The sequence below is a fragment of the Peromyscus maniculatus genome, chromosome 23 (assembly GCF_049852395.1).
Source record: "Peromyscus maniculatus bairdii isolate BWxNUB_F1_BW_parent chromosome 23, HU_Pman_BW_mat_3.1, whole genome shotgun sequence".
NCBI classification, from domain to species: Eukaryota; Metazoa; Chordata; class Mammalia; order Rodentia; family Cricetidae; genus Peromyscus; species Peromyscus maniculatus.
The window spans coordinates 17429296-17448808 of NC_134874.1; the positions used below are offsets into that span (position 1 = coordinate 17429296).

Consider the following 19513-nt stretch of genomic DNA (forward strand, 5'->3'; position numbering starts at 1 on the left):
CCACCTTCTCCATACTGGGGTTACCGGCATGTGCCACAATGCTTCTATTATTTTATTCTATATTTTTAAGTGTGGATTCTGTGTTAAACTCACTTCCTCACACTTGTGTAACAAGCACTGTAGGCCTGAGCTGACTGCCCAGCCTGACTTTCACATTTCCTTATGCCTTAGCCAGAGAGCCTTGCTGACTCACTCGCCCATCCCTTCTTAGGTAGGCATGCATTATGACATTCTGGATGGAAGGGATGCCAGGAGCAACAGCTGTGACATAATCACACCTTAAGAATCCTCCGCATTCTGTGTTGTGCTGGGGACAGAGTAGTGAGTATGTGTCCCAGCAAAACCACCAAGGGCATTTTGAGAGTGTTTGCCATTGCAAGGTGAATGTGGGTGCTCAGCGTGGCAGCAGTTACCTTTTCCTGGCTGAGCCATCCTGTTCTTCCCCGACCCTATTCCGAGACGGAATCCCTCACTGGCCTGGAACTTGCCAAGTAGGCTAGTCTGGCTGGCCAGCAAGCCCCAGGAATTCACCTTTCTCTCTCTCCACAGCTCTGGGATTAGGAGTATATGCTATCACACTTATTTATATTTAATTTAATATGTATATTTTGCCCTCATGCACATATATGTGCACCATGTGTGTGCAGTGCCCGTGGAGGCCAGAAGAAGGTGTCAGATTTCCTGTACTTGGATTACAGATGGTTATGAGCCTCCACATGGGTGCTTTGAACTTAACAGCCAGAGCTCTTAACCATGGAGCCATCTCTCTAGCCTATCTTTTTTTTTTTCCATGTTGTAAACTGTAAATTCTGGGCATAGATCTTGGGTCTTCGTCTTTGTAAGACAAATGCTTTCCTGACTGACCCATCTCCTCAGCCAAGTGATTTATGTTCTTTGTTTGTTTGTTTTTCAAGATAGTGTTTCTCTGTGTAGTTTTGTGCCTTTCCTGGAACTCACTCTGTAGCCCAGGCTGGCCCCGAACCCACAGAGATCTGCCTGGCTCTGCCTCCCGAGTGCTGTGATTAAAGGCGTGTGCCACCACTGCCCGGTTGTGATTTACATTCTTAAGATGGAAGTTCCTAGAGCCAACATGTCCCTGACATTTGCATGCAGTCAGAGTGATTTGAGGTGGGATTTGGTGTGGACCCATACCAGCCGACAAGGAAGGTCAGTGATCACAAGCACAGGAGAGCTGAGGTCTGAATTCTAGGAAGGCATATTGAGAAAGTTCTGGAAATGGGTGACCAGTCTTTGAGGCAGGAGGAAGGTGACAGTTAAAATCTCTGTGTTGGCTTTGCCTTGGCTTCAGGCCCTGTTCTCTAGGGGTAGAGTGAGCAGAGTCCAGGGCAGGTCATGACCTCTTGGAACTCAGCTTCTCCCAGCTCAGTGCTCATACAGAAGGGGAGGGCTTTTCGTGACAGGCTTTAATTCCTCCCTGAGAAACTAATGAATGGGAGTCAGGTTAGCACCATGGGTACTATGGAATATAAGAGCTCAGCCTTCTGTCCTATGTCCTGCCCTGAGTAGGAGCTGCATTCCAATTGTTCTTTTCATGATTCTGGGCATAACAGCACATGCTTAAGTCTCTCCCACATGCCTTGAAAGATGGACGGCTTTCTTGGCTCATTGTTGCATTTCTCCCTTTTAAAAACGCAAGGCTGGAAAGAGTATTCTTCTTTCTAAAGTTGGGAAATTAGGAGAACAGGCCCTGTTTTAACCCCTCACTGGGACTGTAATATCAAGAGAGACATCAGCCACCACTGTCATTGCTGTCTTTTAAGAATATCGTTCTTTTAATTGTATAGATTTGTGGGCAAGTGTATGGTAATTCCACACTTGTGTGCAGTGTGCAATGGTCAGACGAGAGCTTCCAACATTTCCACCTCCTTAAACGTTTAAAAAATTAATTCACGCCAGGCGGTGGTGGCACTTGTCTTTCATGCCAGCACTCAGGAGGCAGAGGCTGGAGGATCTCTGTGAGTTTGAGGCCAGCCTGGGCTACAGAGCAAATTGCAGGACAGCCAAAGCTACACTGAGAAACTCTGTCTCAAAACAAACAAACAAACAAAAAAACAAAACCAACCAACCAAATAAATAAATAACTCACACATAATGGTCGTGTGTGTGTGTGTGTGTGTGTGTGTGTGTGTGTGTGTGTGTGTGTGTGTAGGATACCCCAATATAAATCCAATAACTCCATTTGTATCTTCTATAATTGCCCTGTGGTTGGAGCCTGCAAGTTCCCTTCTTTTAAATACTCATAAAATATACAATAGGTTATTTGAATTACAGTACTTCAGCTCTTCTGCGTAAGAGTGGGGTTTAGTGCTCATATTCAGGTGTGTTCTGCCACACGATGTCTACCCTCCCGTCATCTCCGTCTCTGAGTAACTGAAGCCAGGTTGGAGGCCCCTTTCCTTCTCGGCCAGCCCTTAGCCATCTGATGTCCCCTTCTCTCCATGACCTCCCACTCTGAACAGCAAATCTATCCCAAGCTGATTGGGAGGGGGATTTGGGGGCAGATTTTATTATAGTTGAGTTTTAAAGTTCCTAGATATCATTCCTTCGACAGATTCATAATTTGCACATAGGAGCTGGGGAGACGGTGGAGTTGGTGAAGTGCTCACCCCCTAAAACCAAGGACCTGAGTTCAGTCCTCAGCATCCATATAGAAAACCAGACATGGTGGCCTTATGCTTGTGAGCCAAACTCTTTGGAGGCAGAGATGGGAAGATGCCAGGGGCTCCATGGCTAGACAGCCTCGCCAAGCCAGTGAGCTCTCTAGTGTAATGAGACACCCTGCCACAGAACACAAGGTGAGTGAATGGTCCCTGAGGAATGGTATGGCACTTCAAGTTGACCTTTGACGTCACTCCTCAGTCCCTTCCCTTTGAACTCCGCACAAAGACCCTTTCCTGATGGAGAATGAGACTGCGGCGTTTTATTCGCTCTCGCCCAGGAGATGGGAAAGAAAGCAGGGGACTGATGTGTCTAGCCAAGACCCCCCCAGCAGTGGGCAAAGTAGAGCGCCTCCAAGTGCCGCGAAAGGGACCACTGTGAGATGCCACCTCCCTCTCTCCAGTGTCTGAAATTGCGGTTTAGTGTTTGCAGGATTAATCCCTTCCGTGTTTCCATTGAGCACTTAGCCTACCAGGATTTTAATTTAGGGCAGAACCCTCTTGATTTTTTTTTTCTTCAGTGGTTTCACTTTATGGCTGGAACAAAGCATTTTCTTTATAACATGAACACCTTTTATGCATCTTCAAATGTGGTATAAGAGTGGAATAAGATACACCTGGGGCTTGATTAGTGGTGGTTTGCGCCCATAAGAAAAGGTAAGATAAAGAAAACAGCGCACTCCCAAAAGGCAGCTGAGGTTTCACAACCCCGTTAAATTATGTTTATGGTTTAACTTGTCAGTATTTTGTAACACAAAACGGCTTTCTTGGAGTCTATCTATCAGCTATTTGTCACTAATTAGTGCCTACAAATTACTCTTTGTACCCGTCCTGCTCTTCGGGTGCCTTATAAATCAGAGCTGTCGAGGCCCACGAACTTCTGCTGGCGTGGCGTGTCTCTTGCTGATGCGTCTCCATGTTCTCGCTCTCCCTCCCCCCTCTCACCCCCCAGGTCTCCAACACCTGTGATTCTATCTTTGTGAATGGGAAGGAGATGAAGAGTAAAGTGGGCACTATCGTGAACTTCACCCACCAGCACTTCACCTCCCAGGTGGAGATCACTGTCTGGGTGCCCCGCCTGCCGCTGCAGATAGAGATCTCAGACACGGAGCTGAGCCAGATCAAGGGCTGGAGGATCCCGGTGGCCGCCAACAGGAGGTGAGGAACAGGAGGTGGGCTGTGGGTGGGAGGCTGCTGGGGCCCAGGTGTCTGTGGGAGGCAACATCTGAGGTGTGTTGCCGTGGGCTGGGTTTGGCTTCCAGCAGTGCATGGCAGTGCTCTGGACTCGGGTTGCTGTGGCTCTGACTTGGAGGATTACTAGCCATTGGACATGAGGGAATTACATCAAAGACAATACATAGCAGCAATACCAGGGGTGCTACGGGTAGCTTCACGGAGCAGTTTCTAGGATGCAGGAGAAGGTGATGTGAGATTCTAAGAGGCACCTACACAAAGCCTGGTATTGGGAATATAACTACTTCCCACTGCCTGTCATGTGACTGTCTGTTCCTTCGTCACTCATCCTCCTATTCCTCACTGTCAGTCATCACACATGGAGTGAGGTGTCATGTGGTGAAGTCCACATGGCTGGAGATGAGACTGCCTGAGTTTTAACCTTGGTTCCTCCCATGTACAGCCCTGTGACCTGGCGACTTCCACTACATATTCTCCAGTTCCCTCAACTCTAAGTTGGGAGCAGCAGTATTAAAAGAAATCTGAAGAGTCCAGTGAAATGATGTGTGCTGCAGGGGGAGGCCCTAAAGTCAACCTTCTCTCGAGGACCCCCATCTGCTGCTCATTCAGGTGTAGCGGTTTGAACGAGACTGTCCTCCACAGGCTCATGTGTTTGAACACTAGGTCTCCAGCAGGTGGCGCTGTTTGGAAGTTTATGGAACCTTTAGGAGGCAGAGTCTTTCTGAAGGAAAGTATCTCACTGGGGGCAGGGCTTTGAGAATGCACCTTACTTTCTATTCTTACTCTTGTCTGCTTCCTGAGTATGTGTACAGTCTGGTCAGTCGTTTTCCTTTTTAGCTCTTGTGGCCATGTCTTCCTCACCATGATGGACTGGATCCCTCTGGAATCATGAGACAAAAATCAACCCTTTCTCCCAAAAGTTGCTTATCCTCAGGGTATTTTATCGCAGCAACAGAGATGAAACAAAAAATCCAGTCAAGTGTTGATCTGGTGCCGTGCCAAGGAGACTTCATGGATGCAGTGACAGCCAACCACCCATCTATCTTAGGATGTGGAGATGATCCAGGAGGGTCAGACCCATCAGATGGGGCCCTCAAAACCAGAGCGTCCCTTCCAGCTGGTGGTAGGAGGGTGTTGGAGAAGTCTGAGGGTGAGGACCACTTGACAGAGCGATGCTGGCTTTGAAGATGGGTTGACTCATGCACCATGGAAAGTGGATGGAGCCTTTAGGATCCAGGAACCCTTCATGATGAACACAGGCCACTAGGCACCCAGTCTAACTATAGAAACTGATCACTCCCAACCCCTTTACCAACCTGACTGTCTGGATGTCAGTTCTTCCCCCAATGGCTTCAGGCGAGGGCCCGGCTGACATCTTGATTTCAGCTTCCTCGTCTCTATGCAGAACTCCCCATTGGAGCCTGGTTGGACCATGACTCACAGAACTGCAAGCAAGCCAATGAACGGTGTTTTTTAAACTGTGAGGTTTGTGGACATTTTGTTACACCACAAAGGAAAAAAAGTAACCCAGATCTTGTTACCCACTTTTGGAGTGCAGCTGTAACACCTCAGGGAAGGGAGTCTTTGGAAGCAGACAGTGGGCGGAGAGTGGAAGTATCTGGAAGAGCATAGTGGCCTTTGGCAGACTTTTTGTAGACTCATGAGTGGTGAAGGTGTTGACAGTGAGCCCCTGACTGCATGGAGCATTGTGGGAAAGCTCCCATCACCTGGTTGGAAATAGAAATCACCCTGAATAAGAGGGAACTTGGAAAATACCACTGGTGAGAGTGTGTGAGAGAGTGTGGGGAACACGGATCCTCATTTGACCGCTGCAGAATGCCAGCGTGCCCTGCCCTGCAGTTATATGGAAAGCTGGCTGTGGAGCTGAGATTTCCGGGCAAAGTGTTGAACGTGTGCCTCGGATTCTTTTTGATTTTACAGTTAAATGAGAGAGGAGAGGTAAACAGAGTCAAGGGCTGTTAAACCAACGGTGTTGAAACAAATCGACTTTTCCAGATGATGAGTGATGGGAAAACTCAGACGTGCTTTGAAACATAGACTCAGAATACCACAAAGGCCCAGCACTGGACTCCCAAGTTCCTCTGAGACACGAAGCACAACAAAGTGACACCGCCTGTGTGATTGACACCTTCCTCCTGTCCCCTTGAACAAGGAGGTACACATTACCCCTGGAGAAAAATCAGCAGGGCCGGAATGGGAGCCAGGATATCAGGGGAGCACCACTGAGACTAGAACACCATTGATGGCCTCTAAACTCCAAAACACCATTGAAACCAGAGCCTATGTGCCAAACCAGAGCAGATTTAACTGAAGTAGAACCTGGTAGCATCAGCATATTTTTTTGTCTTTTTTTTTAAAATCATAATATACAAAATGCGTGGATTGTAATATTGAAATCGCTTGTTACCTGGAGGGGGATATTTGCCACAGAATCGTAAGTAGTCTAAGCAACATTGAGAATATAGGTAGTCTCAGCAAGGAGAAGAAACTGGAGAGAACCCCCAGTGGGTAGGTACAGGAAGGATAGCAGAATAAGGCCAATGGACTGAGGGATGGAAGATACAAATTGGTCTAAATAACACCCAAACTCAGCTAGGCAGAATATGAGGGACGTGTGGGACATTGACAAGATGTCTGAAATGCCTGGACCCAGAATCTAGGGAAAGGACAACGAATGTGGGGCTGAGAGCGCATGATGAAAACGGACCGAATCTGGCAAAATACATAAGTCTACAGAAGCAAACATCCGTGGAAACCACCAATGGGACAGACCTAAGAAATCTGCATGACAGCATATCACTGTGACAATTCTGAGATTTAAAGACAGAAGAGAGATCTGAAACATGTCAGAGATTTAAAGACAAAAGAGAGATCTTAAACATGTCAGCTGATTAACACAGACCATCGTAGTGTGCCTCTGACTTGTTTAAGATATCCTTTCCATTCTGTCTATTTAGTTAATTCATATCACTAGCACAGATTACTGAGCACTATCATTTGTGATAAAACACATCTAATCTAAAAGGTAGTCCAAAGAAAGTGTGGACATGTTACTGAATGCTGCTGATGTTGTTTGGGGGGCTGTGTGGGTTTCTTCTCTAAGGGAGAGCAGCATGTGTCTGGAAATCCTGGGTAGCATGCATGTACCAAACAGATACTGTCTCTGGGATGTATTCTGAAAGACTGAAAATAAAAAGATAAGGTTTTTTTTTTTTTTTAAATCACTTGTTAGTTGCCTTCCTTCCTTCCTTCCTTCCTTCCTTCCTTCCTTCCTTCCTTCCTTCCTTCCTTCCTTCCTTCCTTCCTTCCTTCCTTCCTTCCTTCCTTTCTTTCTTTCTTTCTTTCTTTCTTTCTTTCTTTCTTTTTTTTTTTGAGACGGTCTCTCTGTGTAGCTTTGCACCTTTCCTGGAACTCACTCTGTAGCCCAGGCTGGCCTCAAACTCACAGAGATCCGCCTGGCCCTGTATCCCGAGTGCTGGGATTAAAGGTGTGCGCCACCACCGCCCCAGTGTTAGTTCCTTTTTTTGTTGTTATACCAACTATATGATGGAAGCAACCTGGTGAGGAAAGGGTTGTTTTCATTCACGCTGTGGAAGGCATGACAGCGGCAGCAGGGGGCTGCTTGTTCACAGCAAGGGAAGTCAGGAAGCATTGGGGACGGACAGTGAGGATGTGCTGGAAACGTTAAGGCTTGTCCTCTGGGACCTTGCTTCCTCCAGCTAGGTTCTGGGGCTCCACTACCTCCCAAATCTGCTCAGGACAAAGTATTCAGACACACAAGCCTGTGCAGGACATTTCACATTCCATCAGAGCAAGTATGCCTCTCTGTGTTTTAATGCTACATCCTTTTGTCCCCCCAAAACCATCTTTTTTCTTATCAGTAAAGGTAACTTGCCACATCTTTGGGGGGACCTAGAATTGCTCTAAGGCAGTTCTGGAGAGGTTTTTTTTTTTTAATATATACTTTCCTATATTGTTCTCAGACCTTAAGGGGACAGCAAATTGTTTGAAAAATCAAAGGCAGTTGGGTTCAGATCTGTAGTTAGCAGTTGGCTGGGCCCACTTGGTGAGTGCCGTGAAGCTTGGCTTGTCCACAGCCACTGTGAGGAGGGATGGAATGGACCTAGAAAAGGAGAGGGCACGCGTAGGGGAAGGTCGCTTGGCCTTAGCCTCACCTCTGCAGATGACCAGTTTCTGGCCGTGATTAAGAGCCTCTGATCTCCCCACCTTGGTTTCCTTATCAGTAAGATTAGGACAAGAGTTAACCCTCAGTCTCCAGGTTCTGGGAAGGTTGAAGGAGCTAAGTATGTGTGGCCACTGTGATGTCTGTCTGTCCGTCTGTCATGGGAGTCAGAGCCCATGGTAGTCTAACTCAATGCACAGGGATGTCAGCGGTCACTCTGGGAGAACAGGCTGTGGTCTGTCTGACTCTGCATGGCAGGGGTCGTGGTTGCTGCTCTGCGCTTCCTGGCAGGGTCTCCATCCACAGAGCAGCCAGCAGCCAGCACAACCCTCCCCTGGGAGGTCACAGGGCAAGTTCTTCTCAAAGGGAAGGCTCTAGAATAGAAGAGACAGAGAAGATTTCTCTGGGCGAGCTGTCGAGAATTAGGGGTCAAGGAGAAAATGGAAGGAGGGGAGGAGGAAGAGAGAGATAAATGAATGGATGAATTCATTTGTTCGATGGATGAGTGGATGGATGAGTGGATGGATTAATGGATGAGGAGACCTAGGCCGAGTCAAGGGCAGGCAAGATGTCCCCGCTAAGGAGGAGGCTTGATTTCGTTTTGCTCTGTTTGTGCTCCAGGCCCACCCGGGAGAGTGATGATGAGGAAGATGAGGAGAAGAAAGGGCGAGGGTGCACTCTGCAGTACCAGCATGCCCTGGTGCGGGTTCTCACTCAGTTTGTAACTGAGTCACCTGACCTGGGTCAGCTGACCTACATGCTGGGCCCCGACTGGCAGTTTGACATCACCGACCTTGTGACCGAGTTTGTGAAGGTGGAGGAACCGAAAATTGCCGAGTTACAGGATGGCAGGATCCTGGCAGGACGGGAGCCGGGCATCACTACTGTGCAGGTATCGTGGGGTGGGGTGTGTGTGTGTGTGTGTGTGTGTGGGTCTTTGTCACTTTCTCCCTAACATCCGTGGTTCCCCAGTTAACTGAAGTCATACAGTTCTGTGCATGCATCGTGTGTGTGTGCACATCACACACCAGCATGCATCAACTTATACATGTTTAACCTGTGTGCAGGTGAGTCGGTTCACCAGTTTTATAGCCCCAAGCTCAGAGAGCATGGGCAAGGAAGCAGCATTTCCCCAACATGACAGGGCTAATGCACGTATGACCTCACAGTGATTAGAGAGCATGCACAAGACCTGTGCAAACTCAAGCCAGATGGAATCCCAGCGTGGAGCAGGTGGGCAGGCTTAGAGGTCCAAGCCCTAGCTGAGAAGCTATGGACCCTTTATAGCTGCTGGAAGGAGAGAGAGTCTATTTTCTCTAAGCGTGTGGCCCCTGGTAGCTCAGTCACACTCTAGTGGAGATCACCTACCCAGCGATTACAGCCACTACAAATCAAACTTAGATTTTTTTTAAACCAATAAAGAGGACATAAAGTTGGATTGAGTGGGGAAGAGGGTGGATCTGGGAGGATGAGGAGAGAGTGATTCTGATCAAAATATATTGCCTGAAATGATCAAGAAGTTATTTTAAATTAAAAAAAATTCTCTTGCGTTTTAGAGCATAGAAAAATATCTCCTTCATTAGAGAAAGCTAAATTAAAGATACAGTATCAGAAATTACCTTCTTCGAGATGAGAGCGTTTAGATTTTTTTTTAAAAAAAATTAATTTTCTTATTAACATTGGGATTGTGTGTATATGGGGGTGTGTGCCACAGAGTGTGGGTCTTTGGAGGTCAGAGGACACCTTGTGTGGAGTTGGTTCTTCTGTCCCACCTTTATGTGGGTTCTGAGAATTGGACCTGGGTCACCAGGTTGGCAGAGCAAGTGCCCTCACCCACTGCGCCATCTTGCTAACCACAACACTTTACTTTTTTGCATAGTGGAGTAGACAGTAGTAAACCTCCTAAAAGCTGAACCCCGCCCCCCCCAGCCTTACCGTTTAACCATTGTCCATGTTACACCCAGAATAGGAGACAAAGTGAAACTGAAAAAGTACAGTTTTCATAAGATGAAGAGGGGACCATAGTTGAGTGGTCTCTATTACCTCATAACAAAACATTTTTATTGCCAATTTTGCTAAGAACATTATGCAGCTTTTTTTAATGGATTTAAAATATCAATCATAATTAAGCCATGTTTTAGGTGCTTCCAAGGTTTAACTTTTGGTGCAGTTGGCCAAAGCATGTTATATTCTGCATTTGTTTTCTATTTCTTCTTCTTTTTCTTTTTGTTTTGTTTTGTTTTCATTTTTTGAGGCAGGGTTTCTCTGTGTAGCTTTGCGCCTTACCTGGAACTCACTCTGTAGCCCAGGTTGGCCTCGAACTCACAAAGATCCAACTTCCTCTGCTGGGATTAAAGGCGTGCGCCACCACTGCCCAGCTTGTTTTCTATTTCTGCCTTACAAGACACTACATGTTTACAACTTATAGACACCACACCTTGCCTGGCGCTCATGTACTCAGTGATGTCTCTCTAAAGGCTGGGACACGAGGTGGGCTTGCCTGGGCTCTCTACGACATCCCAAGGCTGGCGTCGGTCAGGTCTTACTCACCTTCTTGGGAGAGTTTCACTCTTTCTGCTTCTAGCCCCTGTCTCCTGGCTTCTCTCATCCAGGGGCCCCCTGTGTTCCTTCTCATGGAGTTCCCCCATTGTCAGTAGGGACTCTGAGGGTCCCTGACTTCTTCCTGTCACTAGCTGGGAGCACAGCCTCCCCCGCCCCACTCCAAAGAGCTCTGGTGACCACACTGGATTCCCTGTGTGATTCAGCCCCATCTGGCTTTCGGGTGGCTATGTTGTGTGGCACTAAAGAATGAGTTTTCATCTTTTTTCCCCCCCACAAGTGTCAGGGGTGAGTGAAGGCAGGAAGTCTTCGGGGGAATATTCTAGAAATAATTCCACCTGCCAGGCATTAGCTCTGGGATTTGGCCCCCACCCCCAGCTGCACACCGGAAGGTGTATTAGGAGGGATAACTGCATAGGAAATGCCACTGGAACTCGGTTATCCAGTGATGACCCAGTGGCCCATATGGTAATCATTGGTGCTCAGTGATAAACATCTGCCTACTAGAAGGGATGTACAGAGAGAGCTGGGCTGAATGCCACTTCCTCGGGATACTGTACCACCAATCCAGCATGCTCAGAAAACGCTTAACAGCTGTTGAAAAAGCCTCACTTCTTTCATACCTATCACCAAGGTAGAGAAGTTCAGTGTGGATTCTTAACCTCAACTCTCTTTTTCCTTAGAATATAAATATATTCTAGTCATTGTCGTGTAGGATTCAAGAGATGTGAACCAAGGCCACCCCTTTCAATCACCTTCAGCCTGTGCTATTGAACAACCACAGACCTGCTTAAACATCTGTCACTGTGTCCCTTTACCAGGACACTCGACGGGTCACTGATGGCTCTATCTGCTTGGGAGTTAAGGGGGGGGCGTCCCACGGGGGCAAAGTCACAAGCTTTCTACCTTGCCTTCTCAGGTCCTCTCACCTCTTTCTGACTCCATCCTGGCTGAGAAGACAGTTATTGTCCTGGATGACCGCGTCACCATCACAGAGCTGGGTGTGCAACTGGTGGCTGGCCTGTCCCTTTCCCTGCAGCCTCACAAGGCAGACAAGAGGGCCATCGTCTCTACAGTGGCTGCTCAGGATGTGCTCCAAGCCCCACAGCAGGTGAGACTCCCGGGTCCTCGTGATCTGGGCATGAAGTTAGCCCTGCCCTCAGTTAATGACCCCTTGCATGGGAGGCTAGAAGAAAGAGTGTCATAGCCAGGCCTGGCAGCTCTTGAGTTTCCTTTCTTCTTCTTCTTCTTCTTCTTCTTCTTCTTCTTCTTCTTCTTCTTCTTCTTCTTCTTCTTCTTCTTCTTCTTCTTCTTCTTCTTCTTCTTCTTCCTCCTCCTCCTCCTCCTCCTCCTCCTCCTCCTCCTCCTCCTCCTCCTCCTCCTCCTCCCCCTCCTCCTCCTCCTCCTCCTCCTCCTCCTCCTCCTCCCCCTCCTCCTCCTCCTCTTCCTCCTTCTTCTGTTTTTCAAGACAGGGTCTCTCTGTGTAGTTTTGGTGCCCGTTCTGGATCTCGTTCTGTAGACCAGGCTGGCCTCGAACTCACAGAGATCCACCTGCCTCTGCCTTCGAGTGCTGGGATTAAAGGCTTGTGCCACCACTGCCCGGCTTCTCTTTGCTTCTTATCCAGTTCCTCTCTGTCTCTGAGGATGGCACTCAGGGCTTAGCTATATCTTCCAGTGTTCTTTGCTTTCCTGTGGGTTGATCTCGGCGAGGCATGGATTGCTACTAGACCATAATCAAGGGATCCCCTGTTCTCACTCCTGCCAAACAGAAGGTGATTTTTTTTGAGGCGTGGAGACTCCATTTCAGCTTCTTGAACAAGAGTGGCTAATTTGTACCAGATTGTCCTATTGATAGCAGGGCTTGCCAATGCTAAAGCTCTCCTGTGTTTTTAAACATGCACAAAACATTTATAAAGGAGACAGGGGCATGGTTCCATTTAAATCAGCCAGCCTCACACCACCTCATTTACCAAGAACTTCCTCCAAGTGAGGTTTTGCTGTGTCAGCACTGACCTCCTGGTAAAGGGTGTTCAAAGTGACATCATCTTGAACGGTAACCTGATTAGTTACTTTTGGAATTGGTTCAGATAAATCTCCTGATCTTCCCGAGTATCTACACAAAGGTCAAAGTCACACTCCATGGGAAGGCATGCAGTCAATTAATTTACACTTTAATGTATCCATCAAAGTACATTCCTGGCACCTCATGTCAATGGGACTATAGTACATTAATGATACAAGGTCAGGACATAACAAGAGCTGAGGCCGTCACATACAGAAATTCACCTCTACCTGCAGATGCCAGTAATGTCCAAAGGAAATCGTGTTTGTAAGTTTGAAGGAACTTAGTTATAATACTGTGCTCTGGTTTCATTTTCCTTAGGAGGCCATCGTCAGTTCCTGGATTTTGTTCAGCGATGGCTCAGTGACACCTTTAGACATTTACGATCCTAAGGATTTCTCAATGACCGTTTCCTCCTTGGACGAAATGGTGGTATCCGTCCAGCCAAACCTTCAGACCAGATGGCCAATCGTTGTTGCTGAGGGTGAAGGACAGGGTCCCCTAATCAAGCTAGAAATGTCGATCAGTGAATCTTGTCAGAAGAACAAGAGGAAGAGTACTCTTGCTGTGGGTAAAGGAAACGTCAAGGTCAGATTTGAACCTGGGATGCACGGGCACCAAGGAGGTGGCAATGATATCGAAGGCATAAACCGGGAATACAAAGGCCACCTCAGCAACTCCATAGAGCGCGAGGGAAGCCAGGAGCGAGCAGCCCAGGAGTGGTCCCAACACGGCGCCCCAGTTGGCCACGAGGACAGGACCAACAAAAGCACAACCCCACAGTCTCCTATGGGAGGAAAGCTACTCAAAGGTGGGGCAGATGCCTTCACAAGCTTCCCCACTCAAGGGAAGTTACCAGAACCCAATAACCCTGGTGACCTCACGATGACCTCCAGGGGGTTAACAGATTTGGAGATTGGCATGTACGCCCTGCTCTGTGTCTTCTGTCTGGCCATCTTGGTCTTCCTGATCAACTGCGTGGCCTTTGCTTGGAAGTATAGGCACAAAAGGTTTGCAGTAAGTGAGCAAGGCAACATCCCCCATTCCCACGACTGGGTGTGGCTTGGGAATGAGGTAGAACTTCTGGAGAACCCCGTGGACATCACTCTCCCCTCGGAGGAGTGCACAACCATGATTGACAGGGGCCTGCAGTTCGAGGAGAGGAACTTCCTGCTGAATGGCAATTCCCAGAAGACTTTTCATAGTCAGCTGCTTAGGCCTCCTGACTATGTGTATGAGAAAGAGCTGAAAAACGAACCTATGGGTTCCTCCGGCCCAAAGAGGAAGAGAGTCAAGTTTACTTCCTACACCACCATCCTCCCCGAGGATGGGGGCCCGTACACCAACTCCATCCTGTTTGACAGCGATGACAGCATCAAGTGGGTCTGCCAGGATATGGGGCTGGGGGACTCACAGGACTTCAGAGACTATATGGAAAGACTACAGGACCAGATGTAAAGTCCTTTCTTAAGTTCGTATTCACCTTTATGCCTTCTGTTTTCTGAACGGTGGAGCAGTGAGTCTGATCAGCAATAGGGGGTGACTCAACAAAGTGTCAGGGTAGGGGGTCTGGAGGGATCCCTCTCTAAGTGGGTATCAGCCGTCTGGAGAGCTGGGTGATGTCTGCAAAACAGTAGCTCCCAGGGATGGGAGGCATTCAGCCTAGCAGTAGACACGACCCCACAGACACTGTTGGTCACCTCATGACCAATGGCCGTGTGTAATTAGGGATGTTCCGGATGGTGATTTTTTCTATTCCTAGCCCTTTTAAAGCACAGTGGACACTCATTGCGCGTGGCCTGAGTTCGGATCTCCATGGCGGAAGATGACTGAATGTAGCTTCCTTAGTTGTCAGGAGTGAGGCTCATTATTTTTATATACATTTGGACTCGCACCTGTTCTTTTGACCTTACATTTTTTGAGGGGGAGGGGTTGTTTCAGAAACACATAAAGAAGAATTATGTTTGTTGTTCCTATGAGTTTTGTTCACTGGGGCTCATCACGTCCTGACATTGGCTGGGTCTCGACGCAGGATGTCATTTTTTTTTTTTAAACTTTGTTGCTGGGGATGGTGTCTAAGCAACATATTCTTATGCTTTGTCTCCTTCTTCTTGCCATTGGACTTTGTTATCTATCTCGGCGACAAGGATCTCACTGGAGACCCAGAAGAGAGTTTTTTTTTCTTTTTAAAATCATTTTCCACATGAAGTTTAACCAATTTGGAGAAGAGTTGTGTCACAAGCATCTGTTTTCATTGTCTGCTTGTTGTTATTTGCAGATCTCCTGGGGGTAGAGGGTAGAGAGACTGCAACATCACAGTATGGATATAAGTCTTTTATGCTCAACACAGTGTATTATTCAAAGTAAAATAAAAAGCAGGACTGAAGGGCTGGAGAGATGGCTTGGTGGTTAAGAGCACTTGCTACTCTTGTATAGGACCTGGAGGTCAGATCACAGCACCCACTTGGTGGCTCACAAACCTTCTGTAACTCCAGGGCCATGGGATCGGATACCCTCTTCTGGCCTCTGTGGGTACTGCACTCATGTGCACATACACAGACACACATACACATAACTAGAAAAAACAAATCTTTTAAAAAGCAGGATTGATCTGCACAGAAAAGGAATGAAGAAACAGCTTCATATTCAACTTTCCACTTTGCATATTTAAAAAAACACCGATGTTTCAAGTTAGCAATATATAGAAGTCATCCATACAATGACTGAAAAAACAAAAAAACAGAACCCTCAATTCACTTGGACAGAGAAGAAACCATCTCAGGCATTTTTTGGTAGAGAAAGCAATGGTTTTTCCAAATCCATAACTATAAATGAATGTTCTAGAGCCCAGGAGTTGGCTGTTACAAAAAAACTATGGTATTCAGTCAAAGTTGCAAGAGAAAAAAGATTTTTTGCATAATTTTAAATAAAAGTGCTCTTTATAAGCATCATGAACAGCCTCAAGGAAGGCAGAGATCTTTGGATTGGCAAAATGTGACATTTTTATTTACCACGATGATGTAACTAGAAACCCAGGCATTTGACTAGTATGCCACATTGTGAACTAACGGAGTCATTGTCAGCTCCCCCAAAATGGGATTTTAAAAGGTCCAAAGCAGGAAGCACATGCAGGGGGTCACTGATGTCCAAGGGCTGATATCTGAGCCTCTCAGAGGAGACGTTTTCTTATTCCTCTGCTCTCATTTTTGTATGTCCAGGCTGGAAACAAGGCAGCTGGCCCTCCTGTAGCCATGACAGGACAGCTAGGACACTCTCCCTGCCTCTCCCACGCCTAGCATTGCAATGTGTTTACAAACAGGGTTGGGCATGTAGGTCATGGGCTTCAGCCTCCAGAACTAGGATTCACTTGCTTCTGTGTTTAGAATGACTTCTAAGAACCGGAGCTACTGGGGTTCTCAAAACCTTCCACCAGAGACTGAAGCCAGGAGATGAAGGCATTGCATAACCTTGGCTGACATCTGCTGCTGCTAAGAGGTCTCTAGTTAGCTGGCTGCTTCTGGAAAGGTTGGACTGGGTGGGGGCAGGTAGACCCACACCACCTGCACAGGGCAGCAGAGTTGCAGATAAGTGTGTCTCCTTTCATGAGCCATTTAAAATCCTATCTCCCATCACAGAAATAACGGGAATCGATGGTGAGGCACCCATCTGGAGACAAGGACACACAAAGCAGGCTGCCTCCTATTGGTTAGGTGAGGCCCCAGGCTTGCTTATAGCTTAGCAGGAAACTCCCAAGGGCAGCCTAAGTAAGGATTTCCTGTGATTGACAGGCTTGAAGTGGGCGGGGAGGAGCTGACCACGGTGCTGAAAATGCCTCCAGGGGCCTCTTAGACACGCAGTAAATTCGCCTCAGTGCACATTTTACCATGTCTTTGTGTTAGGACACTGTCTGTTCAAAACAAAGTCAAGTGGCAGGTTCTGAGGGAAATGACCTTTATAACATGTGACACACAGTTATATACATACATACATACATACATACGCACGAGTATCCGCATCTCTATGTGTGTGTGTGAATATCAAGGAGCTACAGACTCAGTCATTTGGTAGGAATCAAAAGAACCTGCCAGTCATTCTTAGATTTGGTTTGGACAGGTTTCAGCATCACAGTGTCATGGGAGCATCTTATGCTCTAAATATATCATGCAGATCACAAACTGTGGCTATCTCACCTGATTTTTCCATCAAGTCAGCTATGATGTTTGTGCTAGCTCCTAAAACACCTGAACTAGAAAGGGGGAGATGGCATAAACCATCAAGCCTTAAAATCCATGCACTTGCCTGGACTTCAGTTTTCATGGCTGAGAGATCCAAATTATAACTTGATATATTTATTTCATATATATTTATGATTATTTAACCTGATCCAGACATACATTATCAAGTCCCTTGCTCTGCCACAAGAGTGATGTTTATGCTCAGATTCATCCTGGGGGCGTCACGAGAGAGTGGCAGGCTATAAGCTCTCTGGCCACACAGAGGTTGAGACATGAGATGGACACCTGGTAGTGTGACCACCCAGGACATTCAAAGACCCTGATGCCACTGTCTTCAGAATTTGTATGTGGTACTTTTGGGCTCAAGGCATAGGGACTCTCGAGGCAGGTGGCCACACCAAAGAACTGGAGCTGAACGGTAGGTGTGCTAGATCTGAGAGACTCATAAGTACAATTGGGAGCTTTGGCCAGAGAGCAACATCTAACTAATGTTAGAAAACTGTCTGCTTGGTACACTGGCCAGGGCACATTCCCAGACTATGGCAATTCTTAGCTGTCTAGGCAGAACATTTCTATTTATAGACACCAATATGGCCAAGACACGCACTGATTTAATTTTACCCCTTGGCCACACCTATGGGTGGAAGTATTTTGTAACTCACTTATTTAAGGTTTAGGAAGCCACGTGTGGTATTCTGATCAACATTTTTTTGTTTACTCTTATCACTCTTATCAGGGCTGGAGAGAGAGAGAGACAGAGAGAGAGACAGAGAGAGAGAGAGAGACAGAGACAGAGACAGAGACAGAGAGAGAGAGACAGAGAGAGCTCAGTTGGTAAAGTTTGCTGCACAAGCCCGAGGGCTGGAATTTGACCCTCCAGCACCCGCATAAAAATCCAGGCATGTTGGTATATGCTTATAATCCCAGCATGGGGGAGGTGGGAACAGACAAGCACCTGAGACTTCCTTTCCAGCCAGCCTTGCCTAATAGATCCCAGTCAGAGACCCTGTCTCAACATGAAGGTAGATGATGCCTGAGGGATGTCATCTGAGGAATGTCATCTGAGGTTGACTTCTGGTCTACATACATGCTTCCATGCATTCACACACACACACACACACACACACACACACACACACACACACACACACACACAGAGAGAGAGAGAGAGAGAGAGAGAGAGAGAGAGAGAGAGAGAGAGAGAGAGAGAGAGAGAGGGAGACAGACAGGGAGGGTGTTGAGACCACAATGAAGCTGTGTCCATCAGTGAGGAATCCCCCGGTCCCCAAACAGTGACCACAGGCAGTGATTCCAAGTCCTATCTTCAGCCCATTGGGCTTTCTACTCTGGTCATCTAAAGAGAGTCACATTTCTCCATTCAGGTCTTTGTAAATGACACCATAGATGGTTTATGAATCGCACCTTTCTTCTCCATCAAAACCGTATCCGTATAATGTAATGCATCTCATCTGTCATGTAGAGGGTGGATGGTGGGACAAAGTTTTGCTGAAATACAGACAGCAGATATTTTTGTATGTAATATAGGCAATATAATGAAACTGTGAATGGTGTACTGGAATAAATACATTTAAAATAAAAGCATGTGAAACAGCTTTTAAGTGTACAGACATCCAGCTCAACCATATTTAAATGGATGATGGGAAAAGCATTGGGGCCTGACATTGAAAAACACACCCAATTAGGAATTCTGACCTGGAAAGGACATTGTGGCTCATGCTGGGATTGTTGGTGAAATCTTCCAGAACATTTTGATCTTACTCTTCGTTACGTTCTGAATTTTTTCCTCCCTCCCCAACTGGAAATATTTCAGAAATAAAATGACTTCATTTTTCAGCATAAAGGTATATTCTAACCACAGGGTAACTCATCATTTTTAACATGGAAATAAACATTTGAACATTCTCCAATGGTTGTGTTATTTTGATTGTGTGCTTTCTATTGAGTTTTAGTACTCATGCCATGGGTTATATTTATAGATTTTTTTTAAAATTTATTCTTTTCAGTCAGGGAGTTTAACAGTCTTGATACAGCACTACATGGATATGAAAAGAAAATGTTGCCTAGGAGTTATAGAAAGCTTTTACTTAAAAAATGTTTTTAAAAGTATGTTTGTTTGTGTGTGTGTGTGTGTGTGTGTGTGTGTGTGTGTGTGTGTGTGTGTGTATTATGCTCATGAGTATTGTACCTATAGAGGCCAGATGAGGGCATCAGATACCCTGGAGCTAGCATTACAGGCAGTTGTGAACCACTCAAAGTAGACGTCAGCAAGGGCTGAATGTGCTCTTAACTGCCAGGCCATCTCTCTCTAAACCTTTATCTAAAAAAACAAAACAAAACTCCAAACCTAAAAAACGTTCTAGGACTTGAGAGATGTGCTGGTTTCTCTGTATTGGTGGGGATCGTTCCTTCAGACTACACCCAGCTCTTCCAAAGTGAGCTATTTGTTGTCTGAGGGCCATGAGAATCTTGAAACTACCCCCATTTCCTTCAGGATGAATGAGGACGTCTCCTGGCAATGCCTTGGCAATGCCTCATGCTGCATCTGATCTTCTATCGGGCC

General features: G+C 46.7%; 1 protein-coding gene across 2 annotated transcripts in view; it reads left to right on the plus strand.

Moving 5' to 3' along the window:
* Nucleotides 1–18990, plus strand: part of Tmem132b (transmembrane protein 132B) — a 278153-nt gene extending 259163 nt beyond the window's left edge. Inside the window, exons 6-9 of one of the 2 annotated variants that reach the window (XM_076561257.1) lie at nt 3631–3836; nt 8698–8968; nt 11555–11746; nt 13019–18990. In XM_076561257.1, coding sequence (XP_076417372.1) covers nt 3631–3836; nt 8698–8968; nt 11555–11746; nt 13019–14155 — 1806 coding nt within the window. In that variant the 3' untranslated portion in view covers nt 14156–18990. The remainder of the gene's footprint in view (nt 1–3630; nt 3837–8697; nt 8969–11554; nt 11747–13018) is intronic. The other variant, XM_076561258.1, reaches the window with a different exon arrangement.
* Nucleotides 18991–19513: the final 523 nt, after the last annotated feature.